The sequence below is a fragment of the Copadichromis virginalis genome, linkage group LG12 (assembly GCF_057382275.1).
Source record: "Copadichromis virginalis isolate Kocher_CV1m ecotype Utaka linkage group LG12, C_Virginalis_male_GT1.1, whole genome shotgun sequence".
Classification (NCBI taxonomy): domain Eukaryota; kingdom Metazoa; phylum Chordata; class Actinopteri; order Cichliformes; family Cichlidae; genus Copadichromis; species Copadichromis virginalis.
This window is the reverse complement of record NC_140629.1, coordinates 4,665,711-4,690,610: the sequence shown is the minus strand read 5'-3', so window position 1 is coordinate 4,690,610 and position 24,900 is coordinate 4,665,711. Positions and strand designations below refer to the sequence as shown.

General features: G+C 40.6%; 1 protein-coding gene across 1 annotated transcript in view; it reads right to left on the bottom strand.

The window, feature by feature from the left end:
- The window catches only part of galnt9 (polypeptide N-acetylgalactosaminyltransferase 9), a 103,672-nt gene that overhangs the window by 56,352 nt on the left and 22,420 nt on the right, over positions 1–24,900 (bottom strand). The window contains exons 3-4 of the mRNA XM_085474433.1: positions 17,589–17,755; positions 4,664–4,838 (exon numbers count right to left, since the gene is read on the bottom strand). Of these exons, the coding sequence (XP_085330559.1) occupies positions 4,664–4,838; positions 17,589–17,755 (342 nt within the window). The remainder of the gene's footprint in view (positions 1–4,663; positions 4,839–17,588; positions 17,756–24,900) is intronic.

Below are 24,900 nucleotides of genomic sequence, written 5' to 3'. Positions count from 1 at the left end.
TTAATGCTGGGAAAAGTTCCTTCTGCCAGTCACACATCACATTCCTGGGCCATGTAATCTCAAAGGAAGGCCTACGTCCAAGCCAACATCACCTTACTGCTATTGCCGAGGCTCCTGCTCCAAAGGATATGGCTGCACTGCGCTCGTTCCTGGGTTTGTCATCCTGGTTCAGTAAATTTATTCCAGATTATGCTACACTGGTGGAACCACTGCAACAGTTGCTGAAAACAGACATGAAAGTTGAACTCCAGTGGAACGAGGCAGCGCGTAAGAGCTTCAGTGACCTGAAAAAACTCCTTCTGGAAAGTCCCGCGCTTGCCGTCTATGACCCTGACTTACCTGCTTTTATCACCACAGACGCATCAGACTATGGGCTAGGCGCTGTGTTGACACAGTTACATCCAGATCAAGTGGAGCGGGTTGTGGCGTTCGCCTCCCGAACACTGTCTCCTGCTGAAAGGAAGTACTCCACCACAGAAAAGGAGGCGTTAGCCTGTGTCTGGGCGGTGGAAAGATGGCGTACATATGTATGGGGCCGCAGATTCACGCTTCGTACTGACCACCAAGCTCTTACTACCCTTCTCAGCACCAAAGGTATGAACAGAGCGGGCATGAGAATCGCACGATGGTCTGCAAGGTTGATGTGTTTTCAGTATGATGTGCAGTACCGTCCTGGTGTTCAGAATGTCATCGCAGACTGCCTCTCACGGGTTCCCCTGATGTACTCCAGCACTGACATTGATGCTGAAAAAGACCTTCTCTTGGAGATAGCTGAAGTTTCTCCTCTCTTGACAGCGACACCGTTGACGGATTTTAAAGCTGAATGTGAGGACTGCCCTGACCTTTCTCTGCTGCGACAGGTTATCCGCTCAGGCTGGCCTAAGGTGAAAAGGTCTCTCCCACCTGAGATACAGCCGTATTTCCTGGTGCGACATGATTCCACATGAACTTGCTGTGGAATCACCGTTGGTTTTCCGGGGGACACGTCTGGTGGTCCCAAGGTCCCTGCGGGAAAAGGTGATATGTCTCGCACACGAAGGTCACCAGGGCATAGTTCGCACAAAGCAGCGGCTCAGAGAGCTTTACTGGTGGCCATGCATGGATACTCAAGTCCATGCGATTCTGTCATCGTGCTCAGTCTGTCAATTGTGTGACAAAACGGCCAAAACTGCTCCTACTCCCTTACAGCCGGTTCAGTTTCCAGATGGTCCCTTTCAGCATGTGGCCGTTGACATTGTTGGACCTTTTGACCGCGGGTCGCAGGACTGCAGGTTTGCCATCACACTGGTCGATTACTTCAGCAAATGGCCAGAAGTAGCCTTTACTTCATCAGCTACTACAGACACTGTGATTAGGTTCTTGTCTTCAGTTTTTGCACGGGAGGGAAACCCTTGTGAGCTTACCACAGATAATGGACCACAATTCACTTCATCTGCCTTTGCTGATTTCCTGAAGGAAAGGGGCATCAAGCACATCAGAACAAGTGTGTATCACCCTCAAGCGAACGGGTGTGTTGAAAGATTCAACAGAGTGCTGAAGGACTGTGTTCAGGCTGCACAGGTGTCCCAGAAGCTGTGGAAGCCCGCCGTGACAGAGATGCTACAGAATTACCGTGCTACAGCTCATGCAACGACTGGAGCAGCTCCGTTCCAGCTTCTCAGAGGGAGACCCATGAGAACAAAGCTAAATGTCCTGCCGTTTCCCAAAGACACAGGACAGTATGACCAATGCAGGGCCAGAGTCTCTCACCAGCAACGTAAGAGTAAACGCTACACTGATGCAAAGAGGGGGGCAAAACCTCCCCAGCTTGTGGTCGGTGACAGGGTGCGGATACGTAAACCTTTCCGAGTGGGGAAGGGAGAGAGACAGTTCACTGATCCACTGTCAGTGCAGCAACAGACTGGACTGAGCACCTTCATCTTGAGTGATGGAAAGAGATGGAATGCAGCCCGTCTCTCACTCTGCCGCGCAGAGAATGCTGAGCCGTTGCAGGCTGGTGACGAGGTTGAAAATAACACAAGAGAAACTCCTAAAAGACCTTCTGTTCCTAACAGACCGAGACAGTTACCAGCTTGGACCAAGGATTATGTTATGAAATGAGTTTAAAAAAAAAAAAAATGAAAAGAAAAAAAAGTGAAAAAAAACACGCTTGAGCTGTTGGGTGCTAATGTTAAGTTCCATACTGCTAGTTCTGAGGTCCAAGTATAATAGAGGATTGATTTACTGTGATTTATTTGTGAGTTTTGTGACTTAAGGTTGTTAAGTTACTACAGTAACCTTAACGGTACAAGTATTCATTATAAAGGGCGATTTAGGCACCATAACAAGATTGTATGTTAAGATCACGGGTATAGTTCAAACAGTAATGTTATAAGTGAAATAGGTATTGAAAATGCTGTCTGGTTGCAAAGTTTACTACTGATAATGTTCTGTGCAAATAGTAATGTTGTCATGCTAAGTAAGTAATACTGAGGTAGTAGAATTCTGTGAGAATGAGGAGAGATGTTGTGTTTACATACACTGCTAAGATGGTGAAGGGTTGCTTACAAGGGGGACTGAATATGAACATATACTCAGTTACCAGTAGGGGGCTCTGTGACTAAGAATGATGGAAGGAGAGAAGAAGTGAAGTGTATGGTGAGATGTAAAATGGCGAGCTACTGCTGAATATATACGTTCCATTACAAACCAAGCCGTCTCCGTTCTTCTGTCGAAACACCACAGGCGGTCATACTAAATACTGACTGTCATCAGTTATGTCTATTATAATATCAGTTTTCATCTTATTTTAAAGTGAACAGTGAAGTCTGGAGAGAAGAAGTGAAGGAGTATTTACTTGATTATATATTGTGTGGAGATCAGGGAAATTATTTTACTGCTATTGTCCAGATTAATAATGTAATCTACAGTATTGATATTGCATTCAGATGTTTAAACAATGTGTGTCTTTCAGAAAGACTAAGCCACAGGCTGACAGGAAACTGCAGGGTTGCAGAAAGTTTGCAGAAGTGAAACCGAAAGCATTCTGAGGAGCTGGTTAGACGAGGCTATGTGAATAACTAGGGTATTCAAATTGTCTGTTATACTTTTATATTCTTGTATTAAGCTTTTAGTAGAGGTTCTTGATTAAAACATTTATTTAGTAGATGACATATACATAGTTTCAGTTCGGTTATTACATATATGAGAGTGGCTTCTGTCTCTCTGTCTGGTGAGAGGTCAGGAGCTAGTCGGCGAGGTGAAATAGGGTGCAATTGTGGTTAGCACACAGATACACACACACACTTAGTTAAAGAGAATCATTTATAGGTGGAAGTTTAATCATGTTTTGCTCGGGGTTGCAAAAAGAGCAGTTTGTCGCAGAACTGCTGCTGATGTGTCAAGATGATAAGCGAGCATCCGGCAGTGACAGGAAGTACCTGCCATGAAGATAGAAGACAATGTTCTTTTTAAACTGTGTTAAAAGTCATTGTGGTTTTGATTTGACGTATCCATATATTCTGTCTGATGACGCATGAGGGGGTGTCAGTAAGTTTAATCCCTGATGGTATAAAAAATCTGTTTATGCTTTGATTAAGTCGAAGATTAATTCCTGTCTGCGTACAGAGAGGTCTTCCCACGCGTGTATTCATTAAAATCAATTGTTTGACCAAGATCTTCTGGACCATGGTTGTTTGTACTCTCCTCCTCAATATTTGAACCTTAACAATTGCTTACATTTATTGTCCTAATTGTAGAAGCATTGAATACACTGGAAATATCTGAATGTCATAATTATAAGGAAGACTTGACTTATTTGGGAAATTTTGGGAGGTTTGATCAACAGTTCTGTTGATTGTAGAGACGTGTGCATTATTTCTTTGTGTTTTTCTTTTGACCAGTTTATGACTAAGAAGAACTGGCATGACAGCTGTCACAAATCTGAATAGCACATTTGGATGTGTTTATATTTCTTGCATCTATTTAGCTGTAAAGATCGAAACGCATTCAGAGATGCTGTAGACTCAGTCTTCCTCATCTTCTTCCTTGTCCCTTTCTTGACTCTCAGGCAGCTTCCAGGGAACAAAGCTTCATCAGACACTGACGGCATGACAGGCTCAAATTAGGTGCCAATTACATCTTTTTGAGTTACTTGTTTGCCGTTAAACTTAAGCAGCAGGCAGACATTGGACTGAGACCCCCAGAAGTAATTTCATATCGCAAAATGAGCCCAGAGCCTGCAAGTAAAATAATTTTGAAATGCACAACATTTGAGCTACCTCTTTAATTACACTCACTCTCACATTTCACAGTGGTTGACTCGCTCTCACTTGTCGTAAGTGTGTATTTGCTCGACAGGTAATGCCATATTAGCCGGGCTGTCTTTTTATCCAGCTCTAACCAAAAGTGATTCTTACAATTTAAAAAAGGAAATGCAAAAAGGAAAAGGATTACCAGCTAGAAACCCTTCTGCATAATAAGCGCCACTGTCCTGAAAAACGCTGTCTCGGTTAGAACCTCGCCTGGTGTTTTATCAGAACGCTTAGATCAGACCAGACTGCATAATTGAGTGATAATAAATTTACATGACATCCCTCTGTTTTAAAAAACATAAAAAGCAAAGGCAAAGGTGAGAGAGGACAGAGAAACCGCTTAGACCTTTTCAAGTTAAACATGACCTTACCAGCCGGTGTTGAACTCGACGTGAGCGTCAAAGAAGCCGACGACGGGAGCCGTGGCCGCGTTCCAGCCATGTATACGGGCCCGGATCAGACCCTCCCGCTTGCTGTTTCTCACAATCTTTACGAGGCCTGGGTAACGTTTGTTCACATACTGATCCAAGTTGAATTTCAGCTCCACTGGAAGAGATTAGAGAGAGCCCTCCTTTAAAAGACACCCACATGACAACAGGAAAACATTAACAAGGTAGCTGTAGTCAGTGATTTTTAGCTCAGAAAATCCCTTCTTTCCCCTTTCAGAGTGTTTAACTTTTAGATTACACCTAAAGAGAAATAGTGATCACCAAATGCAATCAGTTATTCGTATTACTCACTAAAAAAGCCATTACTTTTCTTTACTAAGTACTCATCAGCAAGAGCAATCAGCAGCATTACTTTCTTAGCCAACCCAGCTCTGATCAAACGCACACCCCATCTACTCTGAGTTTGAAGCTTTATTCAGTGATTCATGAATGTGTGCTTATCAGTGACTGAGGTTTGCCAGCTCAGTCAAACAGAGAGACAGAGCCTAATAGAGTCCTGCTCATCCCACAGACAACTGATCGCGTTCTGGTGACTTTACATGTGGTCATGGTGCCTCCTGGTCGGTTACTTCTGCTAGGAGACCAAAAAAATCAGAAAAACATGATTATATACCTCCTTCTCACCTCCAGTGTGGTATGATGTACTACAAATGGGACTAAGGTACCCAGAACAAAGTCTGTGTGAGCTGAAAAGCTGAGCATACGAGAAATAAGACCCGAGGCATCAACAAGAAGAAGAGGGAAACATCTGGGATCCTGACACTAAATACGTCTACTTGTGCAGCAAGCAGTTTGTCACCAAGTCAAATATCCAGCTGGCAGTTTTAGTTTCCTGTACTCTCCAAGTTAAACTGAAGCATTTTCACATCAGCGTGTACTGGAGTGAAATTTGGATCAATTCAAAAGGCTGTGAAATACATCAGCTTTCTTACAGCTAACTCCACAATGTCCAATTCTGAAACTGTTGGGACCCTGTGTAAAAGGGAAATCAAGCCAAAATGCAATGAACTGCAAATTTCATCAACACATATTTTATTCAAAATAAAACTCAGAAAACAGATCAAGTCTTTAAACTGAGCAAAGGTACAATTTTAAGAAAAAATCTAAACTCAATTTGAATTTGATGGAAGCTGAGGGGACCAGCTGCTGGACTTTTAGACGAGGAATGTTTTAAGCTGGTGAAAGGATCTGACCGCAGGTGGGAAAGTTAAGCACTCAGATTCTTTTGGTACGAAGCCATGTGTTTGCTAAATCTGCACTATGCAGCAGTATGTGGTCGTGCACCATTGTCCTTTTGGTGCACGACAAGTCCTTTTCTTAAAAAATGCAGTACAGCACATCTAGATGCTTTTCTAGATGTGCAAGCTGCCAATTCCATGGGCATTAATGCACCTCCGATGAAGGACGCTTCTGAAATGACTGCTGGGATTAAGCTGGATGGCCTCTCTGCTCTTTAGTTTAGATGATTTGTGCATGTTTTTCAAAAACATGCAACTTCTTCTTTGCATGCAGGGCTTCAACCAGCTTTTTTGAATTTCTGGAAGTGTTCCTGAGCCGCTGCACTGATTTCCTCAACAAAATCATGCCTGTTTTTAATGTCTCTTGCACACAGCAGATGATCGTAATCTCTTGATGATATTATAAACTGTAGATGATGAGATACTCAAAATTTTTACAATTTTTACTTTGAAGAATATTATTTTGTATTTTCTTCTTAGAAACTCTCGTCTTTAGGAGCATTTACTTCTCCAGCCTTTTGCTGCTCCTGTCCCAACTCTTTTAAATGTTTTTCTGCGATCAAATTCAAAACAAGGCAATAATTATTTTTTCATGAAATATTAAAATTGGTCAGTTTAAACATTTAATGTGTGTTCTGTGTTCTATTGTGAATTAAATATGTGTTTGTGAGATTAGTAAATCATTGCTTTCTGTTTTTTCACCTACATTTTACACAGAGTCTCAGCACTTTCATATGATAACATCTGCTATAACTACAGCTGTCTTGTGAATGTCTCTTTGTGTTATCAGATAAATGATATTTATATGAATAAAACTAAACTGAGTTGAATCATTCAGAACTTGAAATGAAGTTTGAAACTTGAAAAAAAGCTCCATTTTCTTCAGTTGTATTGCTTCCATTAGAGCATCTTTTAGAGGACAATGGTGGATTTGATGTACTCGTTAGAGGCTTATTCAAGACAATCAACTTGCAGCCATTGCTGACTTGCAATAAAGGGGATACCAGCAGAATATTGCTTACTTAAAACCATTGCAGGCTTTCTCAGCATCAAACCAAGGAAACACTGAAGGTTTCAAAGCAGACAGAGCACAGCAATCTAAAACATTTAGTCTGATAGAAACTTGATCAGTGGAATCCAAAGCGTAAAAAGACAGACCAAAAGTGGGTACGCCATTAGAAGATCAATACATCAAGCTTTGATCATTGATACAGAATTGGCAAACCAAATACAGGAAGAATCCAGAAAGTCAAAGTTCTGTCAAAAGAAAAATGTCTGATAGTGGTCTGAGAGGACTAAACACAAGAAAGAGGTCTGCTTCAGAAGAACAGTAAGAACCCTCTGCTTTGCATCATTGTGAATAAGGATTCATAATGAAGCAGAACACTGATTCTGAGCATACTAGAGCAGCGGTCCCCAACCGTTTTTGCGCCACGGACCGGTTTATGCCCGACAATATTTTCACAGACCGGCCTTTAAGGTGTCGCGGATAAATACAACAAAATAAAACTAGTACCGGTACCGAAAAAAAGAAGATTTATTCATAACACACGTGAAAAGACCCAGGAAAACAGAGTTAATGATAAAAACGATAACAAAATAACGCTGAAAACCGATAAAAACCCTGAAAACCACACATTTCACACCTGAGCCTCAACTCTCGCGGCCGGTACCGGCCCGAGGCCCGGGGGTTGGGCACCGCTGTACTAGACCATGCTTCCATTCAAAAAAAAGGGGAGCATAGCCAACACAAGAATACTTATAACTCCTCAATCACGATGTCATAAGTCACTGGACACTGTGAACATCCACGGTCACCACTTCATGCATAATGGACCTTCCACGTGTATGGACATGTGCAGGTATACGTATGTATATAAGATAAGATAAGATAAGATAACCTTTATTAGTCCCACACGTGGGAAATTTGTTTTGTCACAGCAGGAAGTGGACAGTGCAAAAGTTATGAGGCAAAAATTAGAATACAATAAGAATAAATACAGTACACAACTGTACAGAATAGAATAAAATAAAAATGTACATATGTATACATATGTATATTTAGTGTGTACATGTGTGTGTAAATAGGAATAATAGTGGTACATTAGCTAAATCAAGCTATATAGTTTATGTCTTCCATATTTCCAACCATATCCATAATCACATACTGTGTATGCTACCATTGTATATAGTGTATTATCTTACTTTTTTTCATTGATTGTACTTATTTGTATTTTTGTATTTCCTTCTGATATCTGTACCTGAGCTGAGGTGACGCAAAAATTTCCCCGTTGTGGGATCAATAAAGTCTTATCTTATCTCGTCTTACTTAGAAATTCATCTTAAATTTTCCAGTAATTGTTTCATTTAATTAGAAACTGCTGGAAAACATGAGCTTTTCCTTTAATATTCTGTATAGATGTGTATAGATGTTAATGTTGTGTATTTCTATTCTAGTCACTTGAGACCAAGTTAACGATTTCTATACAAGTTACTGTAGTCCTAAGGCATTCCTCATCGCAAGTCTTTATTCCAACTGGATTATAATATTGTCTCTGCTCTGCTCTCCTCTCACGGATGAGGCTGGCTGTCATCACTGGAAACAAAGTTTGATGGGTAAACAGCCAGTTGTGCAAATTGCTGTCTGTGTTTCGTCGGAGGATAGATGGCTGTTTGAGCTTCTCCTCTGGGTTACTGCTGAGCGCTCCACTTTCTGAGGGAGAGATTAATAAGGAAGCGTGTGGCACATCGGCTCTGAACAGCATCCACACCTAGCTTCTGACTTCAGCTAGCAACATAAATCAGCCGGTGAAAGTATAAGAAAAATGGCAGTCTAATCCCCTGTGTGTCATTGAGGAGACATAGTGAAGGATTGTCAGGAGTCTTTTTCTAGCTGAAGGTCTTAACATACAGTGGTGAATGCTGCAGGGAGAGAGGGTGAATTTGCTGGTATCCTACTGGCCCTCGAAGAGACAGAAAAAAAGCATGAGCATTTAACACTAAATTAACCAGTAATCCCACAGACTGCAGTACCTGCAGACCCCTGAGGCTTTTTCCCATCATTTTAATTTCCATGATTTTGTCATTTAGTTCCCAATGACTTCATATCATTCATTTCTAGTTCTATTTTACATATTGCTTTTTAAAAGTACCAGTATGTTGAGGTCCTAGGGGAACCCAGTCAAAAGTATGTAATTTTGGAGATTTAATAGATGCCCCTCATATTTGCCACGGGTCCTAGCTAAAGAAAAAAGAAAGGAAAAAAAAAAGGGTATTCTTTCATTTTGTAGACAGATACAGATGCAATAGATACAACTTCCCTAATAGGCAATTTGCAAAATTGTCTAAGCTAAGCTAGATTAATGGTGTTGAAGTCCACGTGAACACTACATCAGGTAAGTAAACAATTAGACAGAATTTGAATGACCATTTATTACTGTAAATGTATTTAACAAGGGTGCCATGGTAACAAACTTTGAAGGCATACTGGTAGTTTGTACTTATATTGCAGCTTTGCCCCTGCTCTTATTTTGACACCGTGGTACTTTTGCCACTACTACAGCTACTACAGAGCAGTCATCCGAAGCATTTTCTGTAAAAAAATTACTTTTTAATATTTGTGACTGTGATGACATACATCTTTTCTGTGTTTGTAGTTGTGGCGGGGCGTGGTCTGAGAGACGGATGCACCTGCACAGCATCTGCAATCCCACCTTTCTGGCATAAAAAGCTGTGCTGTCTGTCTGTGGTTGTTAGAGATGGTGATGTGTGCGGCTGGAAAGCTGCAGCCGCTGTGTGTACAGCATCCAAGTTAATAAGTATGCTGAAAAGCATTGAACTGTCAGGTCTGCTGTGGGTCATTTACAGCAGTAAACTATTTGAGTACCTCCTCTGCTGATGACATATATGAGGTGGTCGTTTAGAACATTCATCCTGACAGGTTGAGATGATGTCGATTAATTTGAATCAAAATCAGCTTCTACTGTTTGATATTTTCAAATCACTCAAATTAAAAGTCAAGAGAAAAATCAATAATTTTATGACTTTCCCCCCCCTTTATAAATCGGTAATGATGTGCACCATGGTGGTGTAGGTAGGTAAAAAGGTCCTAATCCAACATCAGGGCCTTTCTGGGTGCAGTTTGCATGTCATGTTCTTCCTGCGTCTGTGTGGGTTCTTTCCAGGTACTCTGGCTTCCTCCCTCAGTCCAAAGACACGCAGTTAGTGAGGTCAGGTTAATTGATGATTCTAAATTGGCACTGTGAGTGCAAATGTCTGTCTGTCTCTCCAGCACTGCGACACGCTGGCGATCCGTCCACGGTGTACTCATCTCTCACCCTATGGAAGCTGAACTCTGAATAAGATAACAAATGGATGGATGGAAAAGGTAACGATTAAGGAGCACCCACAGAAGAGGGAATGTGTTTGCTATGCATCACTTTGTAGCAGTTGGTCCCTAACCACTGCCTACTGCTGTCTCCAGTGTATTGAAAGGTTTAACTTGGGATACACCCACTCCATGTAACCAGCAGTTACTGTGCCTGTCATCTCTTGAAGGTTGAATGTTGGCATTGACTTCCTGTGGTCTCTGCTCACTGCTAGTCACTTTCTGTGTTGATACCCCTTTAATGTGTCCCAAATGGTAAGAAGCATCCCATCCTGCAAAAGCTGGACTTATTAAAGTTTGACTTTTTCTCTTTCATCTACTTTTTATCCAGCTCTTTAAAGGATCACAAAGGGATGGATACACATGAAAACGTTGTGGGAATTTAATAATAACATCACGTAAAATAATTTATGAACTATAAGGTTTGTAGGGTTCATCTTATTGAATTTAAATCAGTCACTGTTAGAAGCTGCATTGTAAAGCACCTCAGAAGCTTAGTTCTGATTGCACCCATAGCAGGTTTCGGACCTGTGCAGTGAGGCTCCTTCATCATCAGTCTACCCTGCAGCTACAATACAATAAAAGCTATTAGGGTGTAATAATTACTAGGCTTTGCTGGAAAGAAGAAAAGTTATGGGGCTCTCTCTGATCCTTGCAAATAAAACGCTGGAATGCATCCATCGGAAGAGAGTTATGGAGCTGGGAATACATTTTAAAGTACTGGCAATGCAACATGGCAGAGGATAACTATCCATCATACTGTGAATTTAAATGAATACATACTGTGCAAGGAACACCATGAATCCCTGGAAGTCATGGGAGGTTATAGAGTGCTGTGTTAAGGGTGGATGATGAAGTGTTACTGAACATTCTTTTTAAAGCCTGAACATTCACTCCTTCCTGCTGTCCAAAGAGATGTCTAACTGGCAGTCTATTAAAATTAACCCCCAGGATTTTCTCCTCCAATAAGACCAGCCTCAGAACACCTCTTAATTATGTTTTTGTCTGGCGAAGTAAAATGATCACCTTCAGAGGAAAGAGATTTACTTGTGCAACACAAACCACAGGCCACATTCTTTTAACTCTGGATTTATTGACTTGTCTCCGACACTGATCCCTGAACAGGCCAGATATCGATCGCTTTCATCAATCATGAGCAGAATAGTAAAGTTACCTAATGGGTAAACTGGCTCACCACAAGTAACGTGATGATGGATTAAATATTAAAAAAGGAATCATGTGCTTGTCATCCTGACACGAAAGCTTCCAGCTGAAACGCTGCGTCAGAGTACAGTACAGTTCGTCACTGTAAGTGGAAAACGTTTTTGTCAACATGCTTCAGAGTTGCAGAAATGATTTGTGCCGCGGCATGTCAGCAATATTGAGGTCACCCACCTCTCACGCATTTATTGGGAACAGCATGACAGTAAACTGGTTGGTGTTTGATCTTTTCCTCTTCTAACGTACCTGATCTTAATGTCTGAGCATCTGCTTCATTTTAAATTCTTATCGCTCAACATCTTGCTTGATTTTCTCTGAATAACTGACAGATAAATTGCTAGAGATACTGTACAGCTTGTTTGCTGCAAGCAATGACTGAAAGCTGTAAAAGTTGTAGCAGGCAAAATGCTTTTTGACATTGTTAGGGGAAAAAAGTCTACGCTAATCTTTCAATATACTGGAAGTGAAATTAGAGGGAACTAGAGTCCTGTAGCTACTCTAGGCTCTGTTATCTGGATTTAGAAAGCCTAGCCAGTTTTATCAGTCCAGACTAAAAGGGTAAAAAGGTTAACACAGGAAGTACGACGTGGTGGTGCGATGGGCCAGTTTCCCCTGAGAGAGCACGATTGCAATCCCAGGTTAAACCTGTAACGCCTGAACCATGAAACAAAGAACATTTACATTTTTTAACTAAATTGTTTCTTGAACCTTCTATGAAAAAATAAATAAATAAACATCAATTTGCATATGTGAGTTTTAGTTGGAATCATTTTTGCATGTATTGCTTAAAAATTTGTTAAAGATTTTTATTGAGCAATTTCTTCATGTTTTTGTCAGGAAAAGAAAAATTAAGCTGATGACACAGACGTCTCAAAGACTCACACAAGATCACGTCTAACACTTGGGTGAGACTAAAGTCAGGCGTATGACTTATTTTTAAAACAGGGAAAAAAAATCCATGCACACCTTCACCACCATGTGTTATATGGGACAGTTTAATTTAATTTTTTATGTTCCAGAACTTAGAAAAATTATGGAAACTTGGTGGCGCTTATTTAAGATAACTAAGTTAGAGCAACGTATTTATTCTAAGTAGGGCTGGGTAGCATGAGGAAAATCTAAAATCACAATATTTTTTGGCTATATCACGACACACGATGTATATCATGATGTGCTTAAATAACATTCAAATACAAATGTTATTTTGAAGCATATAGTGCCTAAACATGCACTGGTATACTCATTCAAATTGACCACTCCATATTTGTTTTCTACTTTGAATACAAAAAATCAGAATGAATTAAAAAAAAAATTTAACCATCAGCTGCACACAGATGTTTTCACAAATGGCAGTATTGCCACAGTAAATCTCTATCTGTGGTTTTAACAAACAAATAGCAACAATAAAGGACATCAAGCAATAATTCACGAGACAAAATAAAACAAGTGAAATTACAAAGGTGCTCTTTTTTTAATTGTAACATATAAGAATTATAAGACAAAAAAATGTAGCGACCTCAAACCAAGAACAGTCACAGGCGTCACAGCTGGTTTATTTAACGTTTTCTGTGTGGGGAGACGTTGATATGCAGAGTTTAAAACAGTGATAACTTTGCAATGGATGACTTTTCAGCTGGTGGAATAAATTTGCTACCTTTTGCAGCAATAGTTTCAACAGAATACAACACGCATGGCAATTTATACTCGACGGTTGCAATAAAACCATTTGAACCATCATACTTGGAAAAACCTGCGATACCTCGAGTAAATTCGATATATCGCCAACCCCTTTTTCTGAGACTACTAGATGCAGTTAATAAAGAAATGGAGTTCTGCATTGTGCGAACTTCTAATTCATATATTTGTTTCAAGCCTTTGCTGGTGGGAGGAGCTTAGAGCAGAGAAAGAAAAGCTGCAGGAGGAAGGCTGTGTATCTATTTTTCTAGATTTCTGCTTCCTGCTGCAAATTTAACCAAAGAAAACTCTTGTTCCTTAATTATTTCTGCAAATGAGGACTCAGTTCCATTCAAACAAAAAGAAATATATTTAATTGTATATTCAATTGAATGTGCATTTTCTTTGCCTAATTAATTGTCTGTGAGAGGAATTTCTTGCTCTTTGCTAATGAGCATGCCGTCTGTTCTGAAGAATAAATCTGATTTAATGTATGCAACGTTTAAAGCAATTCAGTATTGACTTGAAATGTATATTACAAGCTGTAATCAACATGGCTTTCAGTTTATATCGTGTTTTCATTATATGAATCATTAAGTTGTCAATTTATGATGGTATCTGCTGGAATTTAATACCGTAGGCCTCATTGAGTCTTTCCTTGCTACTCGCATTATGAACAGCTATGAACTGGAGTCATCCTGACTGACACACACAGTCACAGCTCATCAACGGGGAAGGGTAAATTTAGTATAGCACACTAGAAGCAGTGCTACCTGTCATCAAACAAATGTCACAGTGAAGAAAATGTGTCGCCGTGGCATGGCAAACATGTTTCCTGTGTGTGATTTTTTACTCCAGGAGTGGCTGTGCCTCAGTTCATTTAACTGAGTTTTACTTAAACGAGCAGGGACAGTAAGAGGCAGCCACTAAAGGTCAAACAGTCCAGTCTGCATGTTAATTTTCTAATGTCACAGCGCCGCAACTCCCAAGACACCACTCGCACATCTGCACAAATTATCATCAGTGTTGGTAAACATACACTAAGAGAGGCTGATGGATGCGATAATGACCTGAAACTGACCTTTCATTACAGATGAATGAGGCACGTGGTCAATTAAAGCACAGTGCAGTCACATGCTGTTAGTCATGTAGTGTGATGTCTGCAGACTAACGTTAACCTCTTTTACAGCAGTTTTAATTTGTCCGTTTTCAGCAGAGACAACTTTATTGTGACAGTTTTGACAAGCTTCCATTCCTGCAGTGGCCACGATTCTGGGGTGAAATAACTTGGAAAAGAATGCCGGCTTTATGTTTTGCTACTTTACGTTTGAGCCAGCATTCATTACTTTTTTGCTGAACCGTGCACATGGACCAAAAAGCAATAAAGATGAAGATAAAATCAAAAGAGTGAGTTGAATACTGGTAAAACTACAGGACTGAAGGGAAATGTAATGTTGAATCCATGCAATGCTTTTATCAGTCAAAATGAGTGATGATGAATGGATAAAAACATTGTAAACCCAGATTTTATTACTTCACAAATACATAATTGATTCCCTCTTTTTTCCTTTTTCTTTAGGTAATTGCTTCAAAATTAGATTTTTGAAGGCGTTCTACACGTAGCCATGTACTTAGAAATGCAACCTAATTATGTATTTGTTTTGCAAATGCTGCTGACTGACTGGCTGCATTAATGTGTCCTACACTCTTTGAATGAGAACCTTAAAGAAGAGACAGCTAGCACAGGCAGGTACTGGACCAGAAACAATCGCACTAGACAAAACAACAAGTGGAGACTGTGACATGACCAGAACTTGCATTATCGGTGCCTTTGAAATGGCTGCTTTGAAGATGTTGACCAGGTCTGTGACCATTCACCAACACTCGCAGTGTTCAGAACAACTTTGGCACTTCAAGATGGTGACAAAAACCTGCTACCAGGGCCATCAGTTTGCAATTGAATGTAGTCAAGTTGGCAACTACTTGCAGCTGTTTATAATAATGTAGTAATAAGCTATAATAAATCAGGAAAAGATCTGTGCTGGAAAACCTAAGATGCATGAGAAAATGACCAGAATACAGCCAGCAGAGCTGAGTCCCCTACTGCAAAGAAACACATAGACGCTTGGCACAGCTGACTTGGATTTATTGAAATTTTCTGGCAATCTCTCTTCCTCTATAAATTGGACTGCAATTATGTGCAGGCGACCTGCACAATCCCTTTGCAATTAAAAGTGGTTACCAGGCTGGGTATCGTCACTGATTCACAAGGTTCCGATTCGATTCAATTTCAACTCAGACAGTCAAAAATATTATCATTGTGATCATTTATCATTACATATCCATATTTTATATGTATATATAAAAACAAAGCTGACACTCGTGAGACTTCACCATAGGTTTGAGCATCACAGCAGGTGGCTTTGTGTCAAAGTAACTGAAGATAAAAAAACAGAAAACATGAAGATTTTTCTGGCCTGGCTTTCTATGGCAGATAACCGCCTTAAAAATATTCTGCAGTAGAACAAAAACTGAGGAAAACCACGAATCAACATATGAACATTACCTAATGCTGCTGAAGTGAAGCCGAGCAAAGTTACAGAGGTTTAATTAGAGACACAGCTAAGCGTTTTGCAATTTGGCATAATTTTAAAATGAGGCTTTCTTGTCTTTGATGAATTTGGATTGGAGAGTGACGAAACCTGCAGCTTCAGAATCTGTGAGACATCGTCTTTCAGCACCAACAGCATGTACGTGTGCGTGTCGTTGGGTCGCGCTTTGTGTTTATATCTTTTTGCGGCATGCGTTTACCTGCTCTTTAATTATTTGCTGTTTTAGCTGTTTGGCAGTTGATAAAATAGTTTTGTGAGCTTGAAGCTGAGATTCTGGCATTTCTGGCAAAATACTTTTAGATTTCAAAATCGATTCAGGATTTGATGAATCACAATTGCTTTGTTCAAACTAAAATCGAGTCAAATTGGGAAATCGATTTTTTAAATCCACCCCTATTAGTCGCCCAGAGGTTGAGGACTTTGCATGTGCATACACTGAGCACCCAGTTGGTTATCGTAATTACTTGCAATCACTTGCTAAATGCAAAAATATTCAATTGAATCACGGGGCAGCCACCAATTGCTTCTAGCCGGATGGAGGTTGCTGTCCTATCTTTACTGTAGTGTGACTGAGCGGCTAGTAGGAAACAAGACATAGGTGAACACTATGAAGGCGAGATACATAGTCTAAAAAGCAGGAAAGAATAAAACAGACAGGAAGCCAAGTATATTTCAAAGGGAAATGACTGCAGAACACATGCCAACCCAATTAGCCCGAGCTTTCGTACTACTAAATAATAACAACTGTTCCTCGTTTGAAAATAATCCACCGACGACGTCACTGGAGAGGTTTTGTTTACTACTACAGTCAAGCCGATATAATGAGACATGAGGTCAGACTCCATTCTCTCTGTTCGCTGACTTTTAAAGCCTCCCTTTTTAATGGTCGGCAGTTAGAGGCTTAGTGGGGAATGGAAATGTGCCAGTGGTGACTCCTGGTTTGCCTTCTTTTAGTATGTTATTTATGCGTCCTTTTCTTCTGCCAGCCTGAGGGAGGCAGGCTTGCTACTCAGTGCCAAGTGAAGAAGGGCCAAGCATGGTCTGGAATCTAGTTCATTGTGACTCGCTCTCCAAACAGGAAAGCTTTGGGGAGATGAAGCTAAGCATCATCAGCTGCTGTAGGCACCGAGGAGTGGAAACCACTGAAGGATTTGCCCACATCGCCATGGAGACAGTAGTACACGGCAGTGTAGATGAGACAAATCCATCCCTGCTCCCCCCACTTTTTTTATGCTATTTTAAAACCTGGTGCTCAAGTGTTTACCCTCAGGGGTTCGCCATCACCTCAACCGTTACTCACGAACCCAAACAGACATAAAAAACTCAGAAAAGTGTGGTACAGGAACATATAAGAAAATACTCAAATATACCGTAGCATAAACAGACCAACAATTCAGACATGAATTTAAAAACGTCGCGCTGTTCCATGAGAGAAGACAGCCAGAGTTAAATAAAGTGGCTGTCTCAACTGAATAAGCAAACCATAAGATTTTTTTTAATTCCCTGTCCGAGAATAAGCTTAGAGATAGGATCCTGATACAAAAAACAAAAACATGTTGCAATAAGGAAATACTGTAACTGGCTAGATTTCAATTAAAGCTTTCAGTTAATGTTAAAGAACAAAGACTGACCTCAACAGAAAAACAACTGGTATTTTTTAAGAGAATTAAAACCAATATAAGATATTATATTAATAAAACCGTGAAAGGTCTTACCACTGTCACTGTTGTCATCTACCAAGATGATCTCCTTCAGCAGGTGTGCCGGTGTGTGATTGACCACACTGTGGACGGAGCGCAGGATCACTGACAGAGCCTCATTCACAAAGATAAAGACTACTGAGATCTGAGGAAGGTCCTCTGGGTACGTCATCTGCTTACACCTGATAAAAGAAATGCAAGAATTATTCACCGATATTAAACCTACGCTGACTTTATTAATTGCATTTTTCCTTCAAAGGATTAATATGAATATATTAGAGAAGACAAAGAGTATATTCAAGAAGCTGTTGCTTGCTGCAAGGTAGATTGTGAGTTTTATACATGTATGTTAATGTGAGTCTACAGCAAGGAAAGGTTTGCTAAGTTTGAAAATTGTGGAGCCATCTCAGGGGTCGTGTTGTGACCTTCAGGAAGGCTGAAGCCGACACTTTGAAATGTTGTAGCAGGGACATCACAGGAGTAACTCGTGGTATTAATAATGGCTCTGGTCCTTTTAGGTGTTCAGGTAAGCAAGGAAAAAGTCATGAGTTACAACCATATCAAAGGCTAAAATGTTCATATCAGAGATGTTCGTGAGTTGAATGTGTTAACATCGGGCTCATTGTTTGCTTCTGCTGGTTGGATTTAAAAAAGAAGTTTTTCCCTTGAGTGAGTAAAATGGTCTGTAAAAGAGGAATTTTCATAGTGCAAACACTTATATTTCTCTCCGATGCACAACTATTTATCTCAAAGGCAGAGGAATAATAAATATTTTAATTTACAAATGACCCAGTTTTCATCTGCAAAAGAAAAGAAACTAAAGATAACAAAGAGACCACATGGAAAAACACACAGCACAGCCAGCCTACCAGAAACTGTAAGTATGACTTTGGTAACATGGAGGGTAAAGTTTGTTGTTATAGTATCCTTTCAGTGCTAATGGTACGAGGAAGACAACATATCCTAGTAGAAGCAGGCAGCCAAAAGTCAAACTGACTGCGTTTTATCTCCGTTGTGCGTAATGGGAGAGTGCGTGCTGAATGTGAAGAAGCCAAATACATGAATAATAAAGACTCAATAATAAAGATTGGTATTCTGTGTTCTTCTCAAATGTAGGACCAAATCAGATTCAAAAACAACATACACAAAACGGAGATACAAATGCTAGAAATACTGAGCGAAACAACGATTAGACAATTTAACAGTCTTTGACAGCCGTTTTCAGGGAAAATAAAAGGACCTACTCTGGAGTGGGTACTTCTGAGAGTCCCTGAAAACCTCAATGTTGATTGCTTTGACTTGGAACATGTGCCATTTTGAAAAAAAGGGGGAAAAAGCTAAATATTGGAACTAAGATAAAGAAAAACAGACTGCTGCTCATTCAAACATAATACCATCTGCCACAGAGGTGGAGAAAAAAGAAATAACATAAAATGAATGCAGGGTTGCACCTGTCACAAAATGATTACATCACTGTGTGAGTCAGACCGATCTTATACTGCACAGAAAAAGGCTTACAGGGCCAATCAGGGTTCCTGCAGTAGAAAGGCTGTTGATATGTTCGGTGTCCTCCTCCCTCTCCCATTCAGCCTCCTTTCATCCTTCATAACCGCGGAGCCCTCCCTATCCATTTTCAACTTTCTGCCTCCTCCTCACACAGACTCCACAGCAACCCCTTTTGTACATCTGTGATTAGAGTCCTACATCGTGCCGCTACCGAGACTGACCCAATTATTAAAATGATCTGTGCACTAGCGTCACTTGTTCTAAGTTCACACATTCTGTCACGATGCTGAGACTCTCCGCGGCCAATAATAGTTGTTTTCAAGTCTGGCAAACGTCCCTGTCATTTCTGGAAAATACAGTATTCTCTGAAAGACGCACTGCGAGTTTGCAGTAAGAAATAACAGTGTTAACTGGACAGAAGCACTTAAATGATTCCTATGGCAACTGTGAATACACGCAGTCAGCATCTTGCGATTGCCACCCCCCCCCACCCCTCCACACGGCCCCAATTAGGCTCAGAATTCAATGCCTGACAAACACATTTCACTCACATCTGCTTTTATTTCCCCATGTTTCCACGTCCCTAATTCATTATGCGGGGATAATGAGGTGGCTATTATAACTGCTGTGGCTGAATTATTTACAAGAGCAGGAAACACTTGTAGTACTGTTCCGCGTCTGAATATTGATAGAAATGAACTACAGGGTAAACAAAACTATGATTCCCATTTAGCTTCAGTAAATCCTTCTCAGCCTTTAAAGTGTTTTGCTAAATACGAAGACGGAGAGGCGCCAACGCTGCTGACATCATCCTTAGTCGTAAAAACAGTAATGAGAGTGGTGATATTTTCAGTTATCTCTATAGTCATGTAGTCAGACATATTACGACAGGCCACAAATGCTGGGACCTCCCAGATCAGCCGATCTTAGTGCCAGCTCACATTAGCCGATGGCTCAGCTGACGCATCCAATTAGACCTCATCTAGGGTGCACTATTTAAGTTGTTTACCTGTCTTATCTGTAAGCTGGTTACGGCCTGCTATTCCCACTAGATCCAAATATAACTTACTGAAAAGGAAATAACAATTTTCTATTGGCTCTAGTTGTCCTGACTGACAAAATGTCAATCAGGACAAAAAAAGTGAAGAAAAAAAAGGGTATGTCTGCTACTCGTCCACTCTTGCTGTGAGCTACCTCTCTGCTGGTGCTCGGCTTTCTAATACGCCTGTGAACCAGAATGTCACTTTGACTCAGCAGCATCCGTGGGGTCAGGCCACAGAGGGATGGCCACATAGCAGATGGAGCCCTGCATGGTGCTATAGTTACATCCTTGTTCCACCCAGTGGAAGACTCCTGGTGCTCACTGCACAGCCACTGAGTGTCTGTGTGTGTGTGTGTGTGTGTGTGTGTGTGTGTGTGTGTGTGTGTGTGTGTGTGTGTGTGTGTGTGTGTGTGTGTGTGCGTGTTTGCACGAGAGTGAAGAAATTTCTCACCTTTTAACAATGAGAACTGGCAAAGGAAGAAGTAACAAATATGTGGGATGGCACAGCAGATAGCATCTTATTTACTTGTGAAGTTATATAGTAAATGCTTTCCATATCTCTCTAAAATAAATAAATAAATAAAAATATAAAAAAGCATTTCTGAAAGGTCATCTTCTATTTACCTTCATCCACTTTGCATTTTTACTTTGCATATCTGTTGCATGCTCTCCGTATCACATCTTAGTATAGCGAATATAAATTTTGGAAAAAGTTAAACTTTTTAATGCCTCTCAACTTTAAACTGCAAGTTTGAACTGAAGTCTGAGGTCTAAATGCAAAATATCGCATGTGCTATCACTGGACACATAAACTGTTCAGCCACGGCATTAAAAAACAGACGTTTTATGAATGTTAACTATCTTGCTAGAATGTCCAGCTGGCAAACTCATCATTCATGTGACACCTACCTAACACCCACCTAAACATTTCAGCAGGTACCATCCACAGCGATGGTACTCCTGCACAGCGGCACCATCACAGCGCTTTAGCTCTGTTCCTTGAACACATCAGAAAGCTCAAGGGTTTTGACCCAGCCTCCCCAAACTCCCCAGATCCCAGTCCAATCATGCTTTCACTGGATGCGCTGGAACAAGCCCTATTCACTGTCAATTTCCCAGTGACAGACACAACAGGATACCCCATGAGGTCCCAGTCAATTCCCTCATGTGTCACGGCTGTTTTGGCTGCCTACACAATATCAGGTTCTAATATTCTGGCTGATATGTGTAGAAATAAGAAAGAAATAAGGGACAAACATAGAATAAGACTAACCTTATGTCAAAAACAGAGATATGCATAAAGATGGGTAACTCACTCCAAACTCGTCACATGTGGATGCTGCTGGGCGTGACATATAAATGGACAGGATACTGTTGAGTGCAATTTGTGCAGGATTATTGTTGGAAAGAAGCATTTAGAAACGACTTTTTCTAAACATAACAGAGTCGTTTTTAGTGATAAAAACTAAACCAAACAACCAGTGAAAACGAAGAAAAAACCAAAATGACTTGGCCGGCATGATGTTGGATTTCTCTTTTTTAATCTGGGTTTATTTGAGAAGCAACTGTAGTCTTTATGAGATGTTTTTCAATACTGATTTCTTTTTAATCACAGGATTTATAGCCAGCTGAAGCTTCTAGCTGTTCATGTTTGCTTCTCTTGACTTGTAAAGCTTGACGTCACGCTCTGTTATCAACCACACCCTCACCCAAGCCTACATGTATTTGACAGCAGAGCTCATGAAAGGACAACCAAGCCACAGAGAGTGTATATGATGAAACGCTCTGTGTATTTTTATGCTTTAAGCTAGATTCTTGTGTTTTGCGTGCGAGTAAATGCACGAACGTTTTGATTGATAACCCCTCCACTGTATCATTGCAGCCCTTCCGTGTGCATTTGTGCTCAGAAACTCCTTTGTTCCCTCTCGCAGCTTTCTCTATTGCCTCTCTCAGTCTGCCCTGCCAGGTCTATAAATACAAGGACAAATCTGGCAGTGAGTTTGAGGAGGGTTCTTTTGTGCCGCAGCTCTCCTTTGCAGAGACACAATTAAAGCATGACAAAACAAAGTAATGTATATTTCACCCCTGCCAGTCATATATGCAGTGCAGAGATTGTGTTTAATGAACATTACCAGAGTGATCTTGAAAATGTCACGGGCAGCATGGCTGCTTCTAGTAGAGACGTGGTGCGACAGTGGATTTCAGTGTCGACATCGTAAAGTGATATTGTAGTTCCATTGCCCTAGTAACTGGATCCAATTTAGGGCATCGCTCAACCTTAAATTTGTACCTGTCTAGAGTAGCGGGGAAGCCTTGTAAAGCCGTAACAGGATGAGCGATCGACTCATCTGTTAGTAATGGGACTGAGCTCACTGGCCAGCTCTCATAATTTGACCCGGAACAAGCTTTGACAGAAACAGAGTGCCAGATTAAGATGTATTCCTATCACACCTCCCCCTTTTCTCCTTCTCCAGCGGCCTGCAGCCCCAGCCACTCCATCTGACTTTTTCCCCGCTGGCTGCTCTTATTTGCTGTGTAATTTCACATTAACCTCCCATAACCCGCGCATTGCAGGCAACACCAAAGCAACTTTCCAATCTGCGAACACTCCTCCCTGAAAGATAATAGTTTGCTTTGTCATTTTTCTGCCCCCCACCAACGCTCCACTCACGCCGACCCCCACCCGCCATCCGGGCGATAAACTGTAACACTGGAAAGAGCATCAATTTGCAGCAGGAGCTTCTGCACCACGGAGACCTTATGATCCCATTCTGCAGTATCAGACGCTTAGGAGATGAGGTAAGCCTGTTTCTTCAGCCTCCCTTGCTGGTTATCACCCTCCCACAGGCGGGCAAACAGAAGATGTGGGGTCCTCAGGGAAGAAGGGCACGCGTTACGCTTCGATACGGTTTTAGTTTTAACGGCTATTTTGACAAAACAGAAATCAAATCAGCAAAGTGACAGTAAAGATAGAGGTGAGATTCGGAGTAAATGAATAAAAATCCTCACGTATAACAGGAGGGTATATATATATATATATATATATATATATATATATATATATATATATATATATATATATATATATATATATATGTTTGTTTGTTTGTTTTCTGGGCATCAGTAATCTCTCTAGCTTGTCTGCCTTTATCGCTTTGTTCTCCACAGCCCAATGAGCTGTTATACTTAAGCCTCCCAAGGACAGCGAATGGCAGGTACAAAGTCACATAAAATAGAGCCTACTTAAGTCCTTTGGTATTTCAGTTAAGAATGTCACTTGCAGAAAGAAGGGCAGAGAGAAGAAATACAGACTAGCAGGTGGCGAGCGGGGATTACAGGTTTTTGTGAGAGACACAAACGCTGCTTTATTATTATGAATTGGTTTTGCTGTCGACAGGCAGGTTTAAAAAGAGAAGGCTTGGAAATGTGTCGATTCTTTTGGTTATGGTGATGGACTTTGCTTCCCTGTAGTCATCAAAGTCCTCTCTGCTCAATGGCTTCTGCTCAATTAAAAGCCCATTAGACAGGAGGTGCCTGGTTCCTGCATTTAACCTCACTTCGGTACTGCGGCAGTCACCTTTTGCCGGCAGGATATAATTACTGAATCTGAATTAGAAATCAGAAATATGTAACTCCGTACAAGGATGGTGCAGCCACCTAAAGCAGGAAGCCAGTGGTCCTTTCTTTAATAGGTTTTTATACCTGAACCTTCCCATACATTTCTGTGAGCTTTCCTGATGCAGCAATCACTAAACTCTCTGAAACAGACAAACTTACAAACTTTGTCACTCTGACAAACAAATCTGTTCAACTTCCTAGGCTTAATCAACACCTCTCAATTGCTGTATAAGAATTGTGTTTTGTTAGTGAGCAAGTTTAATCGAGAAGAACAAGTGAAACAAAATATTCCACCAAGTGGACCTGGGAGGGAAAAAGACGCAAGCAGTTCCTTCAGCAATATTATGTTGGGGGAGAAAATGTGTCAGCAAAGCTGCACACACTACAGTACAAGCTGTGGTCCAATGTGGATTTAATTTTACATTTTAATTTAATAATTTCTCAGTGTAAAAATGTATAACTTTCCATAACAATAGATAATTTGAAAGGGGATTTGAGAATCACAGAGATAATAGATCAGACGATGGGTGTAGTAGAGGTTGGAACTAGAAAGGCCTCGAGGAAGCGGTCTTTATGTTTATCTCTTTCAGTAAACTGCAGATCATCATTATAATGTCAATCAATATAACTGTCTCTCAATAAGATACACAGACTACAAGTTAACTAAGATGAAGACCTTCATGCATTTATAAATTTTGTTCATGATCAAGTTTGAGAAAACTGGTGTTTGAAGCAATACGTCTTCACAAGTGGAACAGAGCCAGTGGGTGCTACATGGATAGCCGAGAGTGTCTCCCTTTAAAAAAAACAACAACCTAACAGGTCATTTATTCAATCAAGTTATCACAGCACATAATTATATTCATTGAGACAGTTCACAAAAGCAACCATTATAAGCAGAGATGGGCAGTAACGTGTTACTGTAATCTGATTACTTTTTTCAGGTAACAAGTGAAGTAAGGGATTACTATTGCAAAAACGGTAATTAGATTACCGTTACTTTCCCGTAGGAACGCTGCGTTACTGCGTTACTAAAACCGTGATTTTTTTGCGAGAATGTCTCATGACAGTGACGTAAGCGAGTGCGCCAATAGAGACAACAGCTGTGTGCAGATCAACAATGGATCATATATCGAGTGTGGGAGAGAGTATGAGCGTGCA